The sequence below is a fragment of the Budorcas taxicolor genome, chromosome 11 (assembly GCF_023091745.1).
Source record: "Budorcas taxicolor isolate Tak-1 chromosome 11, Takin1.1, whole genome shotgun sequence".
Taxonomy (NCBI): Eukaryota; Metazoa; Chordata; class Mammalia; order Artiodactyla; family Bovidae; genus Budorcas; species Budorcas taxicolor.
Genome location: NC_068920.1, coordinates 147,035,730 through 147,058,750, shown reverse-complemented (window position 1 = coordinate 147,058,750; position 23,021 = coordinate 147,035,730). Strand labels below are relative to the sequence as shown.

Sequence of the window (23,021 nt, the reverse complement as noted above, 5' to 3'; positions counted from 1 at the left end):
TCCTCCACAGCCCACCCACCCTCCCGTGCAGCCCCAATGTCTGGTTGGTGCCTGGGTGGGGCCCCATTTTTCTGCTCCCTCTCGCTCTCCCTGCTCTCTTTGAGCCAAAGTCTCATGAAGACGGTAAACCCCCCAGACAGGCCCAGGTTCAGTGGGCACTCAGGACAAGGGGTCATGGCTGGCCGGCCAGCCTGCAGCTGATCCACCTGGAGTTCCATTCCCCTCCCTGGTGGGAGCCAAAGATGGTGGCCAGGATGTTGGAACCACCAGGGATACCTGGTGCAACCCGTGGAAGGGGCTGCATGGGTGCCCTGGCTGTATTTTAGCCCTGTGAATCCACGAGAGCTTCAGCAATTGGCAGTCTAGCCTTGCCCAGCTCCTGACCTCTGCCTAGCTCCTGACCCTGATGCAAATAACTCGACCTCTCACCTATTAACCTCCAGCCACACAGGCTTCGCTTCGTTCCTCAAACACACCAAGTTCGGTGGCTTCACCTTGTTACTCTCCCTGGGACACAGATTCCTGCAGGGGTGCTCGCTGTGTTCCCATCTTGGCTCGCCTGGCCCTTCTTCTGAGAGATTTCCCTCATGACCCCCAGCCGGGTCACCGCAGACACCTACCAGGCTATATTTTCGAAAGCAGCTGTCCTCTCCCTAAAGTTATATTTTGTATCTGTCAGCTTTCTATCACTCTGCTGTAATAAATATGGCTGAAACAATAGGCAACAAATAATTTTGGAAGATGGAGAGAATGCTGAAAATTTAGAAGAAACAAGAATGAGAACGAATCATACAGGCTTGCAATTTGAAGTTTTGCTAGGCAGTAGAATAAAATATAGATGTTTCTAACAAGTCCCTGTTTATGGTAGTCCCTACACTGTTTCAAAAATGAAATGTGGGGGCTTCGCTGGTGGCTCAGTGGTAAAGAATTCACCTGCCAGAGCAGGAGACATGGGTTCAATTCCTGATCTGGGAAGGTCGCACATGGGGTGGAGCAGCTGAGCTCACACTTAACTACTGAGTCTGTAACTCCCGAGCCTCAACTGAAGCCGGAGCACCTAGAGCCGTGCTCTGCAATAAGAGAAGCCACCACAATGAGAAGCCCTTGCACAGCATCTAGAGAGCAGCTCCTGCTCAAGGCAACTAGAGAAAAGCCCGTGCAACAATGAGTCAAAAATAAATACATAAAACTATTAAAAAAAATAAAAGTCCCTTGAACAGCAGGGAGAACAAACCAGTCCATCCTAAAGGAAATCAACCCTGAATATTCATTGGAAGGACTCATGCTGAAGCTAAAGCTCCAATACTTTGGCCGCTTGATGCAAAGTGATGACTCATTGAAAAAGACCCTGATGCTGGGAAAGGTTGTGGGCAGGAGAAGAAGAGGGCGGCAGAGGATGAGATGGTTAGATAGCATCACTGACTCAATGCACGTAAATTTGAACAAGGGAGATAGTGAAGAACAGGGAAGCCTGGTGTGCTCCAGTCCATGGGATCACAAAGAGTTGGACACAGCTTAGTGACTAAACAACAGTGAATAACAGAATTTTTAAAAAATGAAGTGTGAAAAGAATTATTGAACTTCTGAGAAGCTGCTAAAAAGAAGATGCCCCAGGGAGCATATATTCTTAACAGTAAATAATTTTTGTTATGAAAGCAATATTTTTGGTAAAATTGTACCCATACAACCAGTGAAGGAGTGGCTGTTTTGACTAGAATGATAAAAAGACTGAGATTAGGTTGCCTTCAGAGCCGTGGGCATAACCCATCTGCGGCCTCATCCACCAGCAGGAAGTGGCAGCAAAGGCTGAAGGCAGGAGTGTACCCATCCCTGCAGGATGCCATGTGTATGTTAAGTCACTCAGACGTGTCTGACTCTTTATGACCCCCATGGACTATAGCCCACCAGGCTCCTCTATCCATGGGATTCTCCAGGCAAGAATACTGGAGTGGGTTCTCATTTCCTTCTCCAGAAGGGATCTTCCCGACCCATGGATTGAACCCACTTCTCTTTTTTGTTCTGCATCGGGAGGTGGGTTCTTTACCTCTAGTGCCACCTGGGAAGCCCAAGGTAGGTTAATGGATCTAGTTAATTTTCTAAACACAAAACTGTTCAGCTGTCACAGGATCACTACTGTAACCTGTAATGGGCTGAATCTCCTTGGAAGTCCTTCATTCCACAGTGATGGTTGTGGATATCTTGTGGCAAAATGCCTAAAAAACCTATCAGACTTACAGATAAGTTATCTTTTTTCCTTTTCACACCAAAATACAAGTGTCAGATTTGGACACGGCATGACAAATCGCTGTCGGTGCTATATTGCCCAGGAGACATTTTTGAAATTGTCAATACACCTAATGGAATAAATGGGATGTTTTAACCACATAGGTAGCTGAGTGACTGGGTGTGTTGAGTAGCCTTATCTTTATATTTAAGATCATAGACATCCAGGGGCCCCTAATGCTGCCTGATAATTTGTTAGATTTCTGGTTGAACTCTCCCACTTCCAAGAGATATTACCTCTGATTCCTCCTCAGACCATCCATACCCCCGCCCCCTAACCCCACACTCAGCTGATGATGTCCTCTCTCACCAGAAATGATCAGAAAAGCCTTTCTGGGTATTCCCATAGTGCCTGAGTTGGCTCACACACTCTCAGTTCACAGAGGAATTGTCTACAAGGCCAATCCTTCTGTTTGGCCATCTCTCAGCTCAGGGAGAGCCCCCTGAAATTGTGCCCTCTCTCTTCTGCATCAGTACTTTTCTCTCCCTGAGAGTTCATTTCCATGAGCTTATAAATGTCTTTAAAAGCGGGCTGTTTGCAATCCCATGGACTGCAGCACGCCAGGCTCCTCTGTCTTTCACTGTCTCCTGGAATTCAAACTCATGTCCATTAAGTTGGTGATGCTATCTAACCATCTCATCCTCTGCCACCCCCTTCTCCTTTTGCTTTCCATCTTTCCCAGCATCAGGGTCTTTTCCAGTGAGTTGGCTTTTCCCATCAGGTGGTATTGGAGTTTCAGCTTCAGCATCAGTCCTGGTTTGATCTTGCAGTCCAAGGGGCTCTCAAGAGTTTCCTCCAGCACAGTCCAAAAGCATCAATTCTTCAGCACTCAGCTTTCTTATGGTCCAACTCTCACATCTGTACATGACTACTGGAAAAACCATAGCTTTGACTATCCAGACCTTTGTTGGCAAAGTGGTGTCCCTGCTTTTTGATATACTGTCTAGGTTTGTCATGGGGCTTCCCAGGTGGTGCTAGTGGTAAAGAACCCATCTACCTAATGCAGGAGACACAGATTCAATCCCTGGGTCAGAAAGATCCTCTAGAGGAGGGCACTATAACCTACTCTAGTATTCTTGCTTGGAGAATCCCGTGGACAGAGGATCTGGGCAGGCTTCAATCCATAGGGTCACAAAGAGTCAGATATGACTGAAGCAATTTAGCAGGCACACACTAGGTTTGTCATAGCTTTCCTTCCAAGGAACAAGTGTCTTTTAATTTCATGGCTACAGTCACCATCTGCAGTGATTTTGAAACCCAAGAAAATAAAATCTGTCACTGTTTTCACTTTTTCCCCTTCTATTGTCATAAAGTGATGAGACTGGATGCCATGATCTTAGTTTTTTTAAATGTTGAGTTTCAAGCCAGGCTGGGTCTTTAGCCATAAACAAAAAGACAAAACCCCCCAATGCCATGGTGCTCACAGTCTAGTTCAATTACTTAAGAGTTGCTTAGTCATGTCTGACTCTATGCGGACCCCATGAGGTGTAGCCTACCAGGCTCCTCTGTTCATGGGATTTTCCAGGCAAGAGTACTGGAGGGGGTTGCCATTTCCTCCTCCAGGGGATCTTCCTGACCCAGGGATTAAACCCAAGTTTCCCACATTGCGGGCAGATACTTTACCATCTGAGCCACCAGGGGAAGCCCCTGGTGAACTTTTAGTTCAATACACAACTGCTTTTTAGTTGTATATTCAGTTCTGTCCCCTCCCCATTATAATATTTCAACATTTGAAATCAGGGCCAGTCTTGAAAATTGGAGGCTTATAATCAAGCTGTTCATATGACAAGTCTTGGTGCTTTGAAGATAGATAAGAGTCTGAAGTTTCAGAGCCAAGCCTGGTAAATGACAGCTGGAGAGGAGCATTTAACTAGCACCATGATAAAATAATAAGACTGAATACTCCACTGCACTGGGTGCCTCTTGAAGGCAGGAACTTGGTCCTGTTTATCTGTCATTTCCCAATTCCTGACACAGTGCCCTGACACACAGTGGTGTTTAATGACTTTGGGAAAGAAATGAATTGACAAGTGAAGAAGGAGTGAGCGAATACAGAGCTACTCCCTTAGTGATCTTAACTACTCTCATGACTTTAAATACCATCTAAGCAGAGAGCACACCCAAGAATATATCTTCAGACCAGAACTTGCTTCTGAATGCTAGACTCCTACATCCAATTGCCTTCTCATCTGACCTGCACATCTTATGAGCATCTCTAACTTCATATGCCAAAGATCAAGTTCCTAATTCCTCCTTTACCTCCTCCCAAACTCTTCCAACCATAGCCTGCCCCTACCCTGTCAAATATATCTTCACTCTTCCAGCTGCTCAGGACAAAAATCTTGAAGTTATACTTGACTACCTTCTTCCTCTATAGCTGCTTGATGAACTTTTTGTCCATCAAGTTATCCTTACGGTTCCACCTTCAAAATACACATTTCCATGTCTACTTCTCACTGTCTCCCCTGCTTTCACCTGGTTCAAGCGACCAGGATTACTTTAATAGTCTCCTGACTTGCCTCCCAGCTTCTGCCTTTACCCCTGGCAGTCCATTCTCCTCACAACAGCCAGTGTTGGTTACTTAGTGGTATCTGACTCTTTGTGACCCCATGGACTGGAGCCTGCTAGGCTCCTCTATCCATGGAATTTTCTAGGCAAGAATACTGGAGTGGGTTTCCAGTTCCTCCTCCAGGGGATCTTCCTGGCCCAGGGATGAATCCATGTCTCCTGCATTGCAGGAAGATTCTTTACTGTCTGAGCCGCTGGGGAAGCCCCACAATAGCCAGACTGACCTTTTAAACACAGCAGATTGTGTAAATCCTCCACCTGCTCGTACAGTTTCTCTAAGCCCTTATAACTGGATTTTGCCCCCTTCTCATTTTCTGTTCTCCCTTTAGTTCACCATTCCAGCCACTGGCTGACCTCCTTGCTGATCCTGAAATGAAACTCAGGACTAGAGCCCTGGTCCTCGCTGTTCCCTCTGCTGGGAATGATATTCCCGTCATGGTTCTTACTCCCTTGCCTCATAGGTCACCTTCTCAGTGAGACCTTTCTTGACCACTTCACTTATTTTTCTTTAATTAACTTTTACTGGTATGGTTGCTTTACAGGGTTGTGTTAGTTTCTATTGTACAGTGAAGTGAATTAGCTATAGGTATACCACGTATGTGTATCCCATCCCTCTTTTTTTTGGATTTCCTTCCCATTTAGGTCACCACAGAGCACTGAGTAAGGTTCCCTGATCTATGCAGTAGGTTCTCATTAGTTATCTATTTACACTTAGACTTAGTATCAATAGCGTATCAGTACGTCAACCCCAGTCTCCCAATTTGTCCCATCCCTCTTTGTCCCACCCCTTGGTGTTCATACTGCTGGCTACTCCATTTATACTGTTGACCGCTCCATTTAAAATTGAAACCACCTTATGGCTCCCATTCTCCTTTACCTGTTTTAATTTTCCCTCCTTGGCAATCATGCCCATTTAATATACCATATATTTTCCTTATTTATTTTTTCTCTCCCCACTAGATTATAATCTCCATAAAAGCAGGAATATTTCTTTACTGGGCTCACTACTGAATCCTCAAGACCTAAAACAGCACCTGTTTAGTGAAATGAATGTGTTCAATGAAGGGACAACAATGAAACTAAATTTAATAAGTATTTACCATGCGAGGATCCCTTGCAAGGGACTCATGGATAGTAGCTAATTTTTACAGGGGAGGCACAGAAAAGCTGTGATAAGAAACCCAGGTATAATTCAACAATGTGTTCTTTCCTCCAGAACCTGGCACCTCTCCTGTGCTGTGAAAAGCCACAAGTAGGTGGAGAATCCAGAGGGTTCAGGGTACAAGCCATGGCACCCCTCGCAGCCCACATACTTAGAGTAGCCAGGAGAGATCAGCTGTCAGTTCAGTTCAGTTCAGTCACTCAGTCGTGTCCAACTCCTTGTGAACCCATGGACTGCAGCACACCAGGCTTCCCTGTCCATCAACAGCTCCCAGAGCTTACTCAAACTCATGTCCATGAGTTGGTGATGCCATCCAACCATCTCATCCTCTGTCGTCCCCTTCTCCTCCTGCCTTCTATCTTTCCCAGCATCAGGGTCTTTTCCAATAAGTCAGCTCTTCACATCAGGTGGCCAAAATACTGGAGTTTCAGCTTCAACACCAGTCTTTCTAATGAATATTCGGACTGATTTCCTTTAGGATTGATTGGTTGGATCTCCTTGCAGTCCAAGGGACTCTCAAGAGTCTTCTCTTAACAGCACAGTTCAAAAGCATAAATTCTTTGGCCCTTAGCTTTCTTTATAGTCCAACTCTCACATCCATACATGACTACTGGAAAAACCACAGCTTTGATGATATGGACCTTTGTTGGCAAAGTAATGTCTCTACTTTTTAATATGTTATCTAGGTTGGTTAAAGCTTTTCTTCCAAGGAGCAAGCATCTTTTAATTTTAAGGTTGCAGTCACCATGTGCAGTGGTTTTAGAGACCCTCAAAATAAAGTCTCTCACTGTTTCCATTGTTTCCCCATCTATTTGCCATGAAGTGATTGAACTGGATGCCATGATCCTAGTTTTCTGAATGCTGAGAAGTCAACTTTTTCACTCTCCTCTTTCACTTTCATCAAGAAGCTCTTTAGTTCTTCACTTTCTGCCATAAAGGTGGTGTCATCTACATATCTGAGGTTATTGATATTTCTCCCTGCAATCTTGATTCCAGCTTGTGCTTCTTCCAGCCTGGCATTTTGCATGATGTACTCTGAACATAAGTTAAATAAGCAGGGTGACAATATACAGCCTTGACGTACTCCTTTCCCAATTTAGAACCAGTTTGTTGTTCCATGTCCAGTTCTAACTGTTGCTTCTTGACCTGCATACAGATTTCTCAAGAGGCAGGTCAGGTGGTCTGGTATTCCCATCTCTTTAAGAATTTTCCACAGTTTGTTGTGATCCACACAGTCAAAGGCCTTGGCATAGTCAGTAAAGCAGAAGCAGATGTTTTTCTGGAACTCTCTTGCTTTTTTAATGATCCAGCAGATGTTGGCAATTTGATCTCTGCTTCCTCTATCTTTTCTAAAACCAGCTTGAATATCTGGAAGTTGACGGTTCACGTATTGCTGAAGCCTGGCCTGGAGAATTTTGAGCATTAGTTTGCTAGCATGTGAGAGGAGTGCAATTGTGCGGTAGTTTGAACATTCTTTGGCATTGCCTATCTTTGGGATTGGAATGAACTGAGCTTTTCCGGTCCTGTGGCCACTGCTGAGTTTTCCAAATTTGCTGGCATATTGAGTGCAGCACTTTCACAGTGTCATCATTTAGGATTTGAAATAGCTCAACTGGAATTCCATCACCTTCACTAGCTTTGTTTGTAATGCTTCCCTAAGGCCCACTTGACTTCACATTCCAGGATGTCTGGCTCTAGGTGAGTGATCATACCATCGTGATTATCTGGGTCATGAAGATCTTTTTTGTATAGTTCTGTGTATTCTTGCCACCTCTTCTTAATATCTTCTGCTTCTGTTAGCTCCATACTATTTCTGTCTTTTATTGTGTCCATCTTTGCATGAAAATTTCCCTTGGTATCTCTAATTTTCTTGCAGAGATCTCTAGTCTTTCCCATTCTATTGTTTTCCTGGATTTGTTTGCACTGACCACTGAGGAAGGCTTTCTTACGTCTCCTTGCTATTCTTTGGAACTCTCCATTCAGATGGGTATAGCTTTCCTTTTCTCCTTTGCCTTTAGCTTGTCTTCTTTTCTCAGCTATTTGTAAGGAAGGCCTCCTCAGACAACCATTTCGCCTTTTTGCATTTCATTTTTCGCATTTCCCACCAGCTGTCGGAAAAGACTGAATCCGCTCAGCAGTAGGCGCCGCCCACCTTTTTTTTTACTGATTGGCTCCGGTTCCTAGAGTAGGAACGGGATGCTTTCTGGGAGGGATGCCGGATTAGCGGAGCTTCCTCCCACCGCTCGCGGAGGCTTCCCTGCGGCTGTAGAAGACGGAAATCCAGAGTCAAGAGTCTGGGTTTCCGCCCGGAGGGCTCTTCCCGCCGCTCCCGGAAGCTGCGCTCGCTGCCCGGGTAACGGGTCCCGGCGGCTGAAGCGGCTGAAGCGGCTGAAGCGGCTGAAGCGGCTGAAGCGCCGTTATGGACCTGGAGGAGACGGTGAGAAGTCCGGCTGCCGCGCGACCAGGCGACGCGGCGGGAGGGCCGTGAGGCTGAGGAGAAGGCGCTGAAGGACGCCTGCTGGCTGTGGAGGCGCTCTGGTCTCGAAGTGGGGCGGGTCAGAAAGGGATGAAGCTGGCGGGCCGCGGGTACCGGCGTGGTGGGGGAGACAGGCTGGAGCCCCTGGCTGGCTGAGGTTGTGAGTGGAGACGGGGTGAGGTGTTGATCGAAGGGGGTGTGTTTTAGGGGGAGGATGAGCTTGTGGGTTTTGTGAGGTGGCCGCCCTCGTGGCTCACCTCCTCTAGACTGGACCACCCGCAGGTTCCCTTTGATGCTGGAGGTTGGGCGAGGGAGGCCTGGGGCTGGAACCCGAATGCCCCCCAAGTAACCCCTGTAACCCCAAGTAACGTCACATCTCCCAGCACCTAGTCTTTGGGAATCCTCGTCTCGGCCTTGCGTAGGGAGGGCCAAATTCGGGTGTGAGGGCACGGCCAAGATTTCGCTAGTTACCAGTATAGGGTCCCTGAAAACTTGACCTGCTTTTGGAATCAATTGGCCGTGCGTTTTGCCAGTCTTTGATGAGAGTCCCTTGGACTGTGCGGAGATCCAACCAGTCCATCCTAAAGGAAATCAGTCCTGAATATTCATTGGAAGGACTGATGCTGAAGCTGAAACTCCAATACTTTGGCCACCTGATGCAAAGAACTGACTCATTTGAAAAGACCCTGATGCTGGGAAAGATCCAAGGCAGGAGGAGAAGTGGAGGACAGAGGATGAGATGGTTGGATGGCATCACCGACTCAATGGACATGAATATGAGTAAACTCCAAGAGTTGGTGATGGACAGGGAGGCCTGGCATGCTGCAGTCCATGGGGTTGCAAAGTCAGACTGAGGGACTGAACTGAACTGAACTGATGGTGTTAGAGGAATATTGGGTAATTAGATCAATGATAATAAGATTTCACACACCAAAGAGCTGAGAATTGATTATTCAGTGCCAGTCTATGTATGTACAGAAGCATCATGGTGATAGAAGGCTTTTCTCATTGTAGGTGCTCGATAAATGTCTCTTGAATGGTGGTTAATGGTGTGTAGATACTGGGTTAATGAAATGAACAACTAGAACTCACCATGAGCCTGTAGAGTTATGAGTAGGGCTCTTGTCTGTTTTGCTCAACGTCACATCTCCAGCACCTAGTTAAGTGTATACATAGTAGGTACTCCTTGGATTGCTGAATGAACAAATGGAAACTTGAAAGAACTGTAATAAAACTCTGGTTCCTTTGTGTTGGGTTATGTGTTCTTAGTGTCCTAGAGGAAGTTCCAAATGGTATGCTGTTTATGTCTTCTCTATACTTAAATCTCATCATCTTTTTTCCTCACAGCATTTTCAAGTTTTATTTACTCATCTTCCCCCACCCCCCACTTTATCCCTACCACCTTTTTTCTTCCCCTTCCCACACACTGTGTGTTTTAGTTTAATTCTGTTTCAAACTGCTCAGACTGAACTGCTGTTCTCCTTGTTTGTAGATAATAGTCTCTGGTATGTTTTCTATTTTCAGTGATTCTTTACTGATAGAGTAAAATTGCAGGGAAACCTTTAGGTAGAACGGCAGGGTTTAGGTGCAGTGTGTTAAATGTGACGTTCCTTTTCTCCCACAGAGAGAGTTCAGAGAGCGCTGTTCTCAGTGTGCCGCTGTTTCTTGGGGTCTTACTGATGAAGGCAAATATTATTGCACTTCTTGCCACAATGTTACAGAAGTAAGTAACAGGTCTCATTTATGAATTTGCTTGTGCTTTAAAAATTGCAATGTTAGCCTAATATATGGCATAGTACCCCCCCCCACCGCCAAATTGATCTATTTTTATTACTAAGCAGTGCCCAAATACCGAGAATATAAGTTGTCCTCAAGTACTGACACAAGGGTTAAAGACTTTGAATTAGATTTAGGATGAGCTTCTGAAACTATCTTGGGCCATAAATATAAGTGTTTTCCTGATTCAGACTGTATGGTATATTTATAAGGGGAAATAATTAAACTTGCACTTGGATGATGATAAATTTCTTTTCATTAGTTAGTACTTATTTAAGAGTTTTTAATGTGCCATGATAGCATGGAGGTTTGGAATATACAATGTTAGAGGACTATCATGAGTATTAGAAATATACATTGTTTTCATTATGTCTTTGCACAATGCCTTACACATCATGAGTGTTTTCTTATCCATTCATTCATTTCCTCCTCTTTACAATGTGTGAGATACACTATTATGCCTGTCTACAGGTAGGGCAAGTGGGCCTCATCAGGTGAGTTTGCCAAAGTCTAATGGCTAGATAGTGTTGAGGCAGGATTTGAACCTGAGGCTTCTGACTCCAGTGTTCATTTTATTCTACCACACCTGCCTCTTAGGACAGAGGCTGGCATCCTGTCCTGTGGGTCCTTGGTAAATGGGACTGCATTCACACAGGAAATGCTAGGTCCTCTTCTCGTCACCACAACTCTCAGGACCGAATAACATAACCAAATAATCCAGAGTGTGGACAGCCTGCTGTTGGGTGGGCTAAACACACCAGGACTTTTCTCTCCGGAAGAGGATTTGCTCAAACTCTACAGAGCCAGGAAGAGCAGATATGTTTATTATCTTTGCCCTGTAGTCCTCCGGGATTTTTGAGAAACGTGGTTAATTTAGCTTGCAACTATTATTGAGACAGTCATTGTTCTTCATTCTGCTTCCCATTTGCTCACCCACAGTATTCATAAGATATGAACTCACTGGATGAAATTGTTGGGGTGATGATATGTTCATTACTTCGTTTGTGGTGATGGTTTCACGGATATACATACACACACATCAGATCATACACTTTAAATATGCACAGTTTGGTCCTTTGCTTTGATGTTTGTTGAGGCATTAACAGTTTTTGGTTTTGTACCAGCAGTGCAAATGTAAACATGGTGAAGCAAGATGTGTATAATGGACTGTCATTAACAGATGAAGACAGCATATACTTTCTTTGGAGAAATTAAACTATTAATACATTAACTAATTGCTTTCTTTTATTTGTCTTTGATAGTATTTCTATTTATTTCTGTCTGATAAAATCTGCTGCAGTCAGTTTTTAACCTGAAAGATCCTAATACCAGTATTTCCACATTTGAAAGGTACCAGCTTTGTATGGAATAACCTGTCAAGAGTGGAGCCTTCTGGACGGTGGGCACCATCTTCCTATAGGCCCAGAACCTATCTCAGTACCTCCCGTGTGATAGACAGAGCTGTGTGTTGCACAACCTCAGTGGTTCTCTTGGCTTTATGGCACGTTCTTTAGATAGAAAAGGACGTGACTGGTGTGGGCTTGGTGTGCCAATGTTTAAATCCACCTGGTGGGAAATGGCCGGTGAGGTGTGGTTACACCTATGGAGAGTGGAGGTTGTGGTACAGCTTTCCGTGTTTTTCTGCTCCTTTCATTGCCCCTCCACTTACTCTTGTATGTAATTTTCATTTTCTAGATACCCATCATCTGAAGGAAGGCCTTCTGAATTGATAAAGGAATTAGAATGTTATCTTGATTGACTTTATACAGGAATAATATTTTCAGGTCTTAAATCTGGTCTATGTATAGATATTCTTGCAAGTATTTTATGGGTATTTAATAAAGGTATAAGCGAAGATTGTGTGAGTTTAACAGATTTGTATGATCATAAGAACAGATTTACTGTAGAAAATGTAGAAATGAAGGTGAAAGCTACAATCACCAGTGAGCTCAACATACATTTCAGTAGCTTCCATTTAGTCTTTTATATGAGAGACTGTCTGTATATGAGAGGGGCAAGGGGATATGGGTGAGTACCCCCAATCTTGTGTGAATGTGTTAATTAACTGTATAAATAGTCCACAGTAAAACCATTCCGTAGTTACAGCTTCAGTCTGGGTATTTAGCTTTTTTTAGCTTTTAGTTATTTTGCATTTTGTCTAATTCTTATTTTAAGCCTTCCTCCGCCATCCCCCCCACCCCCACTCTTTATAGGTTTTACCTTTTTTTGTTGGGTAATTGCTCTGGTGTGTGTTCTGAAGTGTCTTATGTTCTCAGTATGGCCAACCCCATCCACTAGAACAGCTTTGAATGTGGTTTCTGTGGAATACAGAGAGAATGTATTCCAAAAATCCTGTTGTTAGAGGCATTTCTTTTATTCTTAATGAAAGTTGAAGGTAAATTTCATTCCAAATCTCTAGATTTAGACAAATACATAGGTAGTGTTCATTGTTGGTTAAAAATCTTCACCTTTCCCCCATCACGTAGGGCTGATGCTTTTATTAACATATTTTGGTTGTGAGAGAACCGGAATCTTAGGTCCCAGCCCTTGAGAGCACTTGGAATTGAAGACTTTGGGGTGAACTGTACTCAGCAATAAGTCATTCTAAAATCCTATAGGTCTGATTAAGAATGAAAGTAGTATTTTTATAATTTCATAAAACTGTTTTAGAGTATGATTCAAACACATAGAAAAGTAGAATGAAATAATCTGTGTGTAGCTTAGGCATTGCTAACTATAATAAATACAGAAATTATTTTAGTTTCAAAGTGGTTTGGGGTGGAGAAAAAAGGGTGAATAAATTTGACTTTAGGTGTCAAACAGTTAAAAACTGATTGAAAATAAAAGGTTATTCATTTGACAGTCATTTATCTGGTATAACTATTCTCCACACAGTTTTAGGTACTAAGAAGTTCTGAATCAGAAAATAACATAAAGGCTAACCAGAGTGTTCCACTTTATCTAATTTTCCCAAAATGCTACGGTCACTAGTCCCGGCATCCATGGTCTGGTTCATTGCACGCCCCAGGGCATGCTTGGAAACACGGTCGAGGAGAAGTGAAGCTACCTGTGTATGGCCCTTTTTAATGGTCTGCTTCTGTTTCCTGCAGAGATCTAGGGAAGTTATAGACACTGGGGCTATTCCTAATACTAAAATACAAGCCATCAACCGGGGACTTAAAAGAAAACGAAAACTTGGTAAGCTCTTTCTTCATATGTGCTTAATATTTTTCAATCATGTTTTCATTTTCATAATTTGGGGGTGTGCAATTGGAATTTTAAATAGATTCTAATGAAGTTGCCAGAATTTTAAGCCAAAATTGAATTAAATTTGATAATTATTTTTGGTAAAATTGGAAGCAACTTCTTAAAGCATACCCATTTTTTATTCTGTTTATTGTAGATGATTTAATTTTTCAGTGGTGCAACTACTATGCAAAAAATACTATTAGTCAAGGGAGTGTATTTCTTTGTATCTGTTGGCGTATGTTTCTCTATTCTGTATCTGTAATCTCTCATGATTGTCTGTGCTTTTAAAGAAAACTGCTTCTTTTCTGACATGTTTCAACTATGGAGTTGTCAGGTTAGGCAAGTTAAATATGATACTCAGCTTTCAGAAATCCATTTCTCACAGTGATTTTGAACACACCCTTTTATAATAGGGAAAATTAATTTCCTTTAAAATAACCTCAGCTAGGGTGTACTGTGAAAGGCAATCTATTTCATTAATCCAGGGAGTACATATAATTAACCATTATTGAGAAGAATCTAAGGTGAAGGTTAGTTGATGCTTTTTATTTTTGTGACTGATTGCCTAGAGCCAGATGCTCAGGTTTGAAATTAGGCTAATGATAATGGCGGACTCTTCTACATGAGGTAGTTTTAAGGATACACACATGAAATATATAATATATATAAATGTTTGTGAAATAACTGCATGAAATACATTGCTGTTCTTAGATGAATAACAGAGAATGCCTAGATGCCAACTCATGTTCCTGTTTAAACTTTAGTAGTAACAGTTTTTATTAGGCTAAAACCTGATTAATCTTAATTAAATTTAATTAGAATAAAACCTGATTAATTTGGACTTGGCATCTAGGTAGTAAAAATTGTATAGTTTAAGCTTAAATTGCTGAAAGAACATCAGGTGTTTCAAATTAAATGTTGAGAGTCTTATATTCAACCTCTTTTTCCTTACTTTCTTCATGTGTAAAGTAAGAGGATAATACCATTTATTATACAGAGTAGGAACCCAGACTCAGAATTTAAGATACGACTGTATTAGTGTGTCAGAACAGGGTGCAGGAAGGAGAGAGCACACGTGGCTGGCTATAGCTTGGGGAGTTTAAACTCCCTCACCTTTGCAGGCTTCTTATTTTCAGTTCAGATCAGTCGCTCAGTCGTGTCCGACTCTCTGCGACCCCATGAACCGCAGCACACCAGGCCTCCCTGTCCAGCACCATCTCCCGGAGTTCACTCAGACTCACGTCCATCGAGTCCGTGATGCCATCCAGCCATCTCATCCTCGGTCATCCCCTTCTCCTCCTGCCCCCAATCCCTCCCAGCATCAGTCTTTTCCAATGAGTCAACTCTTCGCATGAGATGTCCAAAGTACTGGAGCTTCAGCTTTAGCATCATTCCTTCCAAAGAAATCCCAGGGTTGATCTCCTTCAGAATGGACTGGTTGGATCTCCTTGCAGTCCAAGGGACTCTCAAGAGTCTTCTCCAACACCACAGTTGAAAAGCATCAATTCTTCGGCACTCAGCCTTCTTCACAGTCCAACTCTCACATCCATACATGACCACTGGAAAAACCATAGCCTTGACTAGCCGGACCTTAGTCGGCAAAGTAATGTCTCTGCTTTTCAGTATGCTATCTAGGTTGGTCATAGCTTTTCTTCCAAGGAGTAAACGTCTTTTAATTTCATGGCTGCAGTCTCCTATGCAAACTAAAACCCTTTCCAGAAAGTGAGTTAGGCAGCAGAGGCGGGGAGACCTTGTGACACTGAGGTTAGGGAGGGGCACAGGAACCCTGTGACTTTCTTCAGGGAAGAGGGCATCTTGGAGTCATAGCAGCAGACTTCAGAAGCTTATTTTCTCAGAGTTGCAGTATTTGTCAACCTGGGAGGGGTAAAACATAAGAGTCTTAACAGATTTGAGCATTTTCTTTTAACTGGTAGTTTTGTTTAAACATGTAGCTTTGTCCATTCCTTCAGAATCTCTTAAGACTGTTTTGAGGTTGCAAGAAAATAACCTATTAATACTTAAAATACTTGGTGACTGGACCGAGTTCAATAAATCTTAGTTTCCTTGCTTTCGGTTTCACACTCGTACCTGGAACCTTCCTGATGAAAGGAGAAAGCTGTTGAGCAGTTCATTTTCTTTGTGTGTTCTTGCTCTATGCCCTTTCCTGCCATCTTGGAGCTTCCTTTCTTCGCTTTGGTTCATTCATTCTCCAAATACTCATTGTTCCCTTTCTGTTTGAGGTGGAACAGAGGAGTCGGAGGAGAAACAGTGGCTGAGTGTTGAGTATCCTTTCATTTAGGCTTCTGCTGGGCATTGTTCAGTACATTTATAAAACTTGTTTTCTTTTTTTAATGTGGTGACTAACCATTTTGCTGCCCTTATATTGATATTTCAGAAAAATTAAATGTACTTTAGCATTTGTGTACAGATTTGCCAGATTGGAAGCGAGAGTATAAGAATGGAAACTCTACTCAGGGATATGAAAAAATTCCAGTTGAAGTGTGTGAAACACAACTGTAACTGTGCAGTAGCATTACATTTAGTAAGTAAGAAACTCAGATGTCTGAAGTCTGTCATTTGTCATTTAGAGAAAGGCTGGGATTGGTATGTGTGTGAAGGTTTTCAGCACATACTTTATCAACAAGCAGAAGCCTTGCAGAGCCTTGGAGTAGGCCCAGAGTTAAAGGTAAGTCCATTTGAGTTCAGATGTTAGCCTTTCATTTTGTTGTTTGAGGAACAGTAGACTTAGAGTGGAATTAAGAGTAGTAGGGTTATCAGTAATAGCACTTGGCCTGTTAGAAACAATCATTTTTCTGATGATTTTTCTTTAATCCTTTTGCAAGACCAGCAATCCCCAAAATGTGTTCTCTAGGGTGTAAATAAGCAGTACATCCAAAAGAAAGTAAGAAAGGTTTTAGTCTTCAGATAATTAGGAAACATTAGGTTAAAGTAAAACAAACAACTTTGTCCACTTATTGGTGCCTTTTATGTGTTAATGTGCTGTTTCATTTCCTAGGGGATGCAATGTGCAGTATTCACAATTTGAGAGTAAAATCCTCTGGTGTATGTGAGTGGGTGGGATGGGGGGAGTAGCATCCATCAGGACTTCCAGAAAATGCACTTTGTGCAGTGGTACATTAAATCAGTGGTTTTCAAACTTGAGTGTGTATCAGAATCAACTTGGAAGGCTTGTTAAAACACAGATTGCTTGACCCCATTCCAGAGTTTCTGATAAGCAGGTCTGGAGTAGGGCCCAAGAATCTGCATTTCTAACAAGTTTCCAGGTAACACTGATGCTGCTGGAGTCAGCTTAGTTGGAGAGAAGTTTCCATGTGTATGTGGAATGAGTGAATAGGACATTATATAGCACTATGCTCATAAATGAAAACAAGAGCAAAAAGTGAAGGAAGAAAGATCAGCTACTGAAGTGACCAAGAAAAGATTGGTAAAGCAGCCTTTCCTATTAAAAGCAATGAATGTCTGCAGCAGGCAGGCAGAGTCACTCATAGGCCAGTGCATAGCCCAAGTGGTGAGCCTTAACCTTGACAGTCATTGCTTAGGTAAGATCGCTGGTAGCCTGCAGGTTTGTGAATCTGGTTTCTCCTGGCATAGGTCCGATATATGAGAGTTTTTAATAAATGGTTTCAGGTAGTTCCACCAAATAGCTTCAGTAGGGTTTACACCTGTATAGCTTTCTGTTGATACCTACTTCATTGAGATTATCCTAAAAACAGTTTCTCTGAAATAAACTGATAAGTATGACTGTTTAGACCTAACCAGCTAAATGCTGCAGGAATGGTGTTATGATAACCCAGGCTCCAGAGTCAGAACTGACTCTAGATCCTATTTATGGGTCATTTTGGCCATGTTACTCAGTGTCTTCAGTGGTAAAATATGAGCTAATAACTGTTTTGCAGGATTGTGTTAAAGCTTATGGATGCCTTGTGCCCAGTAGGTGATGAATAAATGGAAAAGCTGCTTTGTTTTGTTTTATTTTCACTTGGACAGAGGATGGGAGGAGGAAGGGGGTGTCAGTAGGTCACTAAATGCAATAGCAACTTTGCTCCTAACTAGAAGTGTAGTCACATGTAAGTGACTTTCTTTCTCTGGATCTTAATTTATTTAACTTGTAAAAAGAAGGGGATTCAACTAGGTGATTTTAAGGAACTAGTTCCTTCCTTGCCTAAAATCTAAGATTAGGAAGACTATATTCAGTGCTTCTCATATACCTGATACTGAAATGATAATTCTTTCAAGGAAATTTAAGTAAGGTAAGAATATATTTAGATGGAAGCAGTATGTGAAGTACAAGAGAATAGAGGTTCTGTGGTCTGGATATGCCAGTATATTTTCATCATAACCTGAAGCATTCTTGTTTCTCTTCCACATTAGAATGAAGTTTTGCATAATTTTTGGAAGCGCTACCTTCAGAAGAGCAAGCAGGCATATTGTAAAAACCCAGTTCATACCAGCAGAAGGAAAGCTACGGTAAGTCACATGTCTGACAAGTGGGACCAAAAGACATATCTGGTGAGAGATAGAAATGAAGAAGTTCCACCTTACCTGAATTATGGTTTTCAGAGGAGTTCCATTGAAGAGGTTTCATTTATAGTCTAGAAGGAAAGGGTCAGTGATGTAGGCATTGAAATTAATTTTGACTTCTTATTGACCAGTTGAAACATAAAGAAAATTGTGGTTAAGTTTCTAAATAGAAGTTTAAAGGAGTTTCTACCATTGTACTATTAAAAACTGTTTCACAGATGTTACTCTTTTTGCTTGGAACACCTGCTTACTTTACCTGGCATTTCAAGATTCAGCTCAGTTGTCATCTGGATGCTTTACCACCCAACCCCAGTCCATCAAAGCAGTTATATTTTTAGCAGTTTGCTTTTCACCGCTTATTAAATGTGCCATGGATCATTTTGTTTGGAAAAGGGGAGGATTCCACTGCTGGGAAATGCAAGTTTGATAAGCTTTGACGTGTTTTATGTGTGGTTCTTACTCTCTAGACTGTCAAGGGATTCTGACTCTGTTTGACACACATTTGTTAAGAGCTTGGAAACTTGGCCCAGTGTTTCCTTGTTTGGTTAGGGTCTCATAGGTTCCACACGCAGAGTTTAGTGAAAGAAATGAGACATTTAGAAATTGCAGGAATGAGAAGTCAAATAGCAGATGGAGCAGGAATAATGATAGTTCAGTTTTAGGCAGTAAGTTTGAGACAGCTATTGGACATCCAGGAGGAAATGTGGAGTCCTCAGATACACTTCAGTTCCAGGGGAGAGATCTGGACTGGAGATAGAAATTTGGAAGTTGTCAGCTCACACTATAATCAAATCTAAAATACCACTGTTTGTAAGATGCACCATTATTTTTAAGTACCCCCAAGAAAAAAGAAAATGCTGCAAATTAAGTTGTGCCATGACGCTGACTGTAAGATAGTCCTGATTTCAGGGATGTTAAAATATGGAGATGGGGGAGTGCACATTAGAATTGAAAACAGTATACATAGTAGATGGTATTTAAAACTACAAGACCAGATGACATCCCTGAGGAGTAAAGACAGAGAAGAGGACCAAGAACTGAGCTCTGAATATTCATTGGAAGGACCCTGATGCTGGGAAAGGTTGAGAGCGAAAGGAGAAGGGGCCAACAGAGGATGAAGTGGTTGGATAGCATCAGTGACTCAATGGACATGAGTCTGAGCAAACTCCAGGAGATGGTGAAGGACCAGGAAGCTTGGCATGCTGCCGTCCATGGGGTTGCAGAGAGTTGGACACGACTTAGTGACTGAACAGCAACAGTGAAAGGTGGAGTCAAGTGCACAGAGGGAGACATTGTTGTAGATGGGAGCAGGGAAGGGCGCAGAGGCTGACAGAGGGCTGAGCATGTGCTGTGGGAGTTTCCTTAGGATTGCTTCAGTTTTCTCAGTGATCTCCATGTATCAGCCAGCTTTATGGTTGCCTGGCCCCTCGTGGGCTCACCTACCAGAGGGGATGTGCTTGACAGAAGAAACAAGCATTATCTTGTCCCTGGGTTATTTTTTCCGTCTCATTCTCTGTGAGTTCCTTTAATATGAGCTTTATCTCCTCACAGTGAGATCAAGTTTCTGGCCTACATGACTGAGAGAGTGGCTTTTTGACTGTAATCAGCTCCCCAAGGTCATGTCAGTTAATGAGGCCTTTAGGTAGCTGGCCAGCTGACCTTTCTAAGGGACACTCTGACCGCTGTTTCAGCGATACACTTGTGAAAAATTAAATCATGGTAAGAGATAATGTATGATTGTCAAGCCTCAGTGTGTCTGGAGTCATTATTGACACTTGATGTTTTTATTGGTGTTGATGCTAGAGCTATAGGAGAGGTGTTAGTTACAGAGAGAACTGGGCCTGTTGTGTCTGCCTGTTTCTCTGCTCGTGCTTGTTTGGCATCCTTATCTGAGAAACATGGCCCGGAGCTGCTGAGGAGCACGTGCAGAAGTCTGGCTCTCTTTGTCTCAGGGACCAGGCAGATGGCTGCAGGTCTCTAGAGTGGTTCCTTCTCTAGTGTTTGTGATGCTCAAGCATTGTTTACAGTTTGTGGAAATGAATTATGTTGTAATTCCAATATAATCATAATTTATATTCTTTTACAAAATAGGTATTAGAAGATAATTCAAGCCATTCAGACTGGGAGAGTGAGCCTGAGCTGCTGAGTGACGTGAGCTGTCTGTCTTTTGCTGAAAGTGGAGCAGAGTCTCAGCCTGATGTCCGCACCCCAAAGCCTTTCCCCATCATCAAAGCATCACACTCAGGTAAAGATGACAAACTAATGCTCTGGCAGTGCATCTTAGAAATAATGTAGTCCTGTCTCTTCATATTCCAAGGAAGGGAACTTGGCCTAGCAAGGAAGAATGATTTGTTGAATCATATGGCAAGGAGAAAGGTAAACTGAATGAAATGTTAGGGCAGTTTTTAAAAAGGTACATTGTTTCCGCATGAGCTTTTAGGTGTGATTTTTACAGGGAACTAAACAGTAGGGCTTCCTGGGTGGCTTAGATGGGAAAGAATCTACCTGCAGAAGACCAAGGTTCCATCTCTGCTGGTCCGGAAGATCCCTTGAAGAAGGGAATTTCTCCCCACTCCAGGAGCTGTTCTTGAGAATCCCATGGGCGGAGGAGCCTGGCGGGCTACAGTCCATGGGGTGTAAAGAGTCAGACATGACTGAATGACTAACACTTTCACTTTTCAAGCAATAGGTAGATCCAAAAAGGAGGCTAGCTCAAGTAAGATAGCCGTGGGCTCAGAATATTAGAGAAAAGTTGTAGCAGAGAACGAATAGAACTTAGCCATGTGGTAAGATAGACAGGAATCAAAGATAAGCTGCCCAGTTTCTCTGTGTAGACTAATGCAGGCCGAATCAGATCACCATATTGTGTGTGTGTGTGTGTGTGTGCGCGCGCGCGTGCGCGCGCACGCGCATGTCCATGAATGTCTTACTTTCTGATTTAATTCCATAATTTAAAATAGATAAGGAGTGTATTTAAGGTTACAGATTCAGACTTTCTCCTCAGAGCATTTATTCATGATTTTAGTTGTTTCTACATTACTTTGAGAAACAAAAACAAAGAAACATGATGGAAAACAGAGAAAAATTTTATTATAGATTGTGAAGGTCTTGATGTGTACTACTACAGTTGTTTGGGAGATAGCCTGCAAACTTCCTGGTGTTAGGAATTGCTGAAGTCTGCATTACATGTGGTTGTGTAAAATTTTCAACAAAACATTTCTAGTATGGACTGCTTCTTTGCAAGCCCCTCACCCTCCAGAGATTAAAAATTCCTTTTATCAGCATATCCATGTTTCTTTTTATTTTTTGTCATTTCCTTTTTTTCCTTCAGCATAACTGCATTTCTTGATGGGCTGCACAATGACACAGTTATCAAATAAGTTACATTTTGTGTCCAAAGAAGTTAAGTCTTAGGATAATCAGGCAGCATGGCTTGTGGGGCTTCCTTTTCCGTGCCTCAGGCCACCTGACTCAAAAAATCTCAGAAAACCAGGACTCTGAAGCCATCCGAGCCTTTTTAGTAAGACATTGTGATTGTTTACCTGTGTTAGGGATTTTTGTTTGCATGTTTGTTTCTTAGTAAATGATGATCCTTAGAGCTTTATTTTCATTTTTCTATTAAATGTAACTATTAAAACAACTCATTATTAATGTAAAACTATAAAATTCAGATATTCATGGGAATTCCCTGGCAGTCCAGTGGTTAGAACTCGGCCCTTCTACTGCTGGGGCCCGGGTTTAATCCCTCATTAGGGAATTAAGATCCTGTAAGCTGTGTGGCCTGGCTGAAAAACAAACAAACAAACAAAAAAAAACCCAACAGATGTTCATAAAGAAAGTAAACTCATGAGTTATTGTACCACCCCAAAATAACCACTGTCACTGTATTCTTCTACATTCTAGAAGGTTTTTTATTCATATATATATATAGAGAGAGAGAAAGCACGAGTTTTGTTTTCCAAAAATGTGAACTACTTCTTGATTCTTTAAATTTTTTTGATCAAAATTCTACATGTATGTTGATTCAGTTTGATTTATAGGACTTGTTACACAAATAAAAATAAATTGCAGTCCACTATCTCCCTCAAATGTCCCATTTCCCAGAGGCATTCATTTTCAACTTTTTTTTAAACGCTGTATCGCTGTATCACATGCTTCTGTTACTACATCTTGATTTCTTGTTTTGCACATGAGCAATTAAATTCCCACTATGGATGATGAAGCCTTAGCTCTTTCACTCATCCCTCACTGTCCCTCCCCACCCCCTGCCATGTAGTTACCAACACACAATTATGAATTTCTCCTTCTCTAGCTTTCCAATATAATGTTTTGCTTGGTCAGTTTTTTGGTGCTTAAATTGTAAATATATAAATATCCATCAGAGCTGAGTCATATAGCTTACTATGATTATTTTTTCTGTATATGCTTTGGTTTTTCCAGAGTTGATAATTTGTTTGCTGCTGCTGCTGCTAAGTCACTTCAGTCGTGTCCGACTCCGTGTGACCCCATAGATGGCAGCCCACCAGGCTTCCTGTCCCTGGGATTCTCCAGGCAAGAATACTGGAGTGGGTTGCCATTTCCTTCTCCAGTGCATGAAAGTAAAAAGTGAAAGTGAAGTCGCTCATTCGTGTCCGACTCTTAGCAACCCCATGGACTGCAGCCTACCAGGCTCCTCTGTCCATGGATTCTCCAGGCAGGCTTTCTATTTATTTATTACTAATCTATAATCTGGGCTTCCCAGGTGGCTCAGTGGTAAGAATCTGCCTGCCAGTGCAGAAGACACAGATTTGATCCCTGGGTTGGGAAGATTCCCTCGAGAAGGAAATGGCAATCCAATCCACTATTGTTGCCTGGAGAACCCCATGGACAGAGGAGCCTGGCAGGCTACAGTCCATGGGGTCACAGAAGAGTCAAATACAACTTAGTGAAACTATGAATCTATAATCCATGAATCTATAATCTAT

The 23,021-nt window shown here is 42.4% G+C and overlaps 1 protein-coding gene across 1 annotated transcript in view; it reads left to right on the top strand.

Moving 5' to 3' along the window:
- The first annotated feature begins 8,433 nt into the window (after positions 1 to 8,433).
- The window catches only part of TAF1B (TATA-box binding protein associated factor, RNA polymerase I subunit B), a 54,757-nt gene continuing 40,169 nt past the window's right edge, over positions 8,434 to 23,021 (top strand). The window contains exons 1-6 of the mRNA XM_052649256.1: positions 8,434 to 8,451; positions 10,115 to 10,213; positions 13,377 to 13,464; positions 16,104 to 16,201; positions 17,908 to 18,003; positions 20,149 to 20,302. Coding sequence (XP_052505216.1) covers positions 8,434 to 8,451; positions 10,115 to 10,213; positions 13,377 to 13,464; positions 16,104 to 16,201; positions 17,908 to 18,003; positions 20,149 to 20,302 — 553 coding nt within the window. The remainder of the gene's footprint in view (positions 8,452 to 10,114; positions 10,214 to 13,376; positions 13,465 to 16,103; positions 16,202 to 17,907; positions 18,004 to 20,148; positions 20,303 to 23,021) is intronic.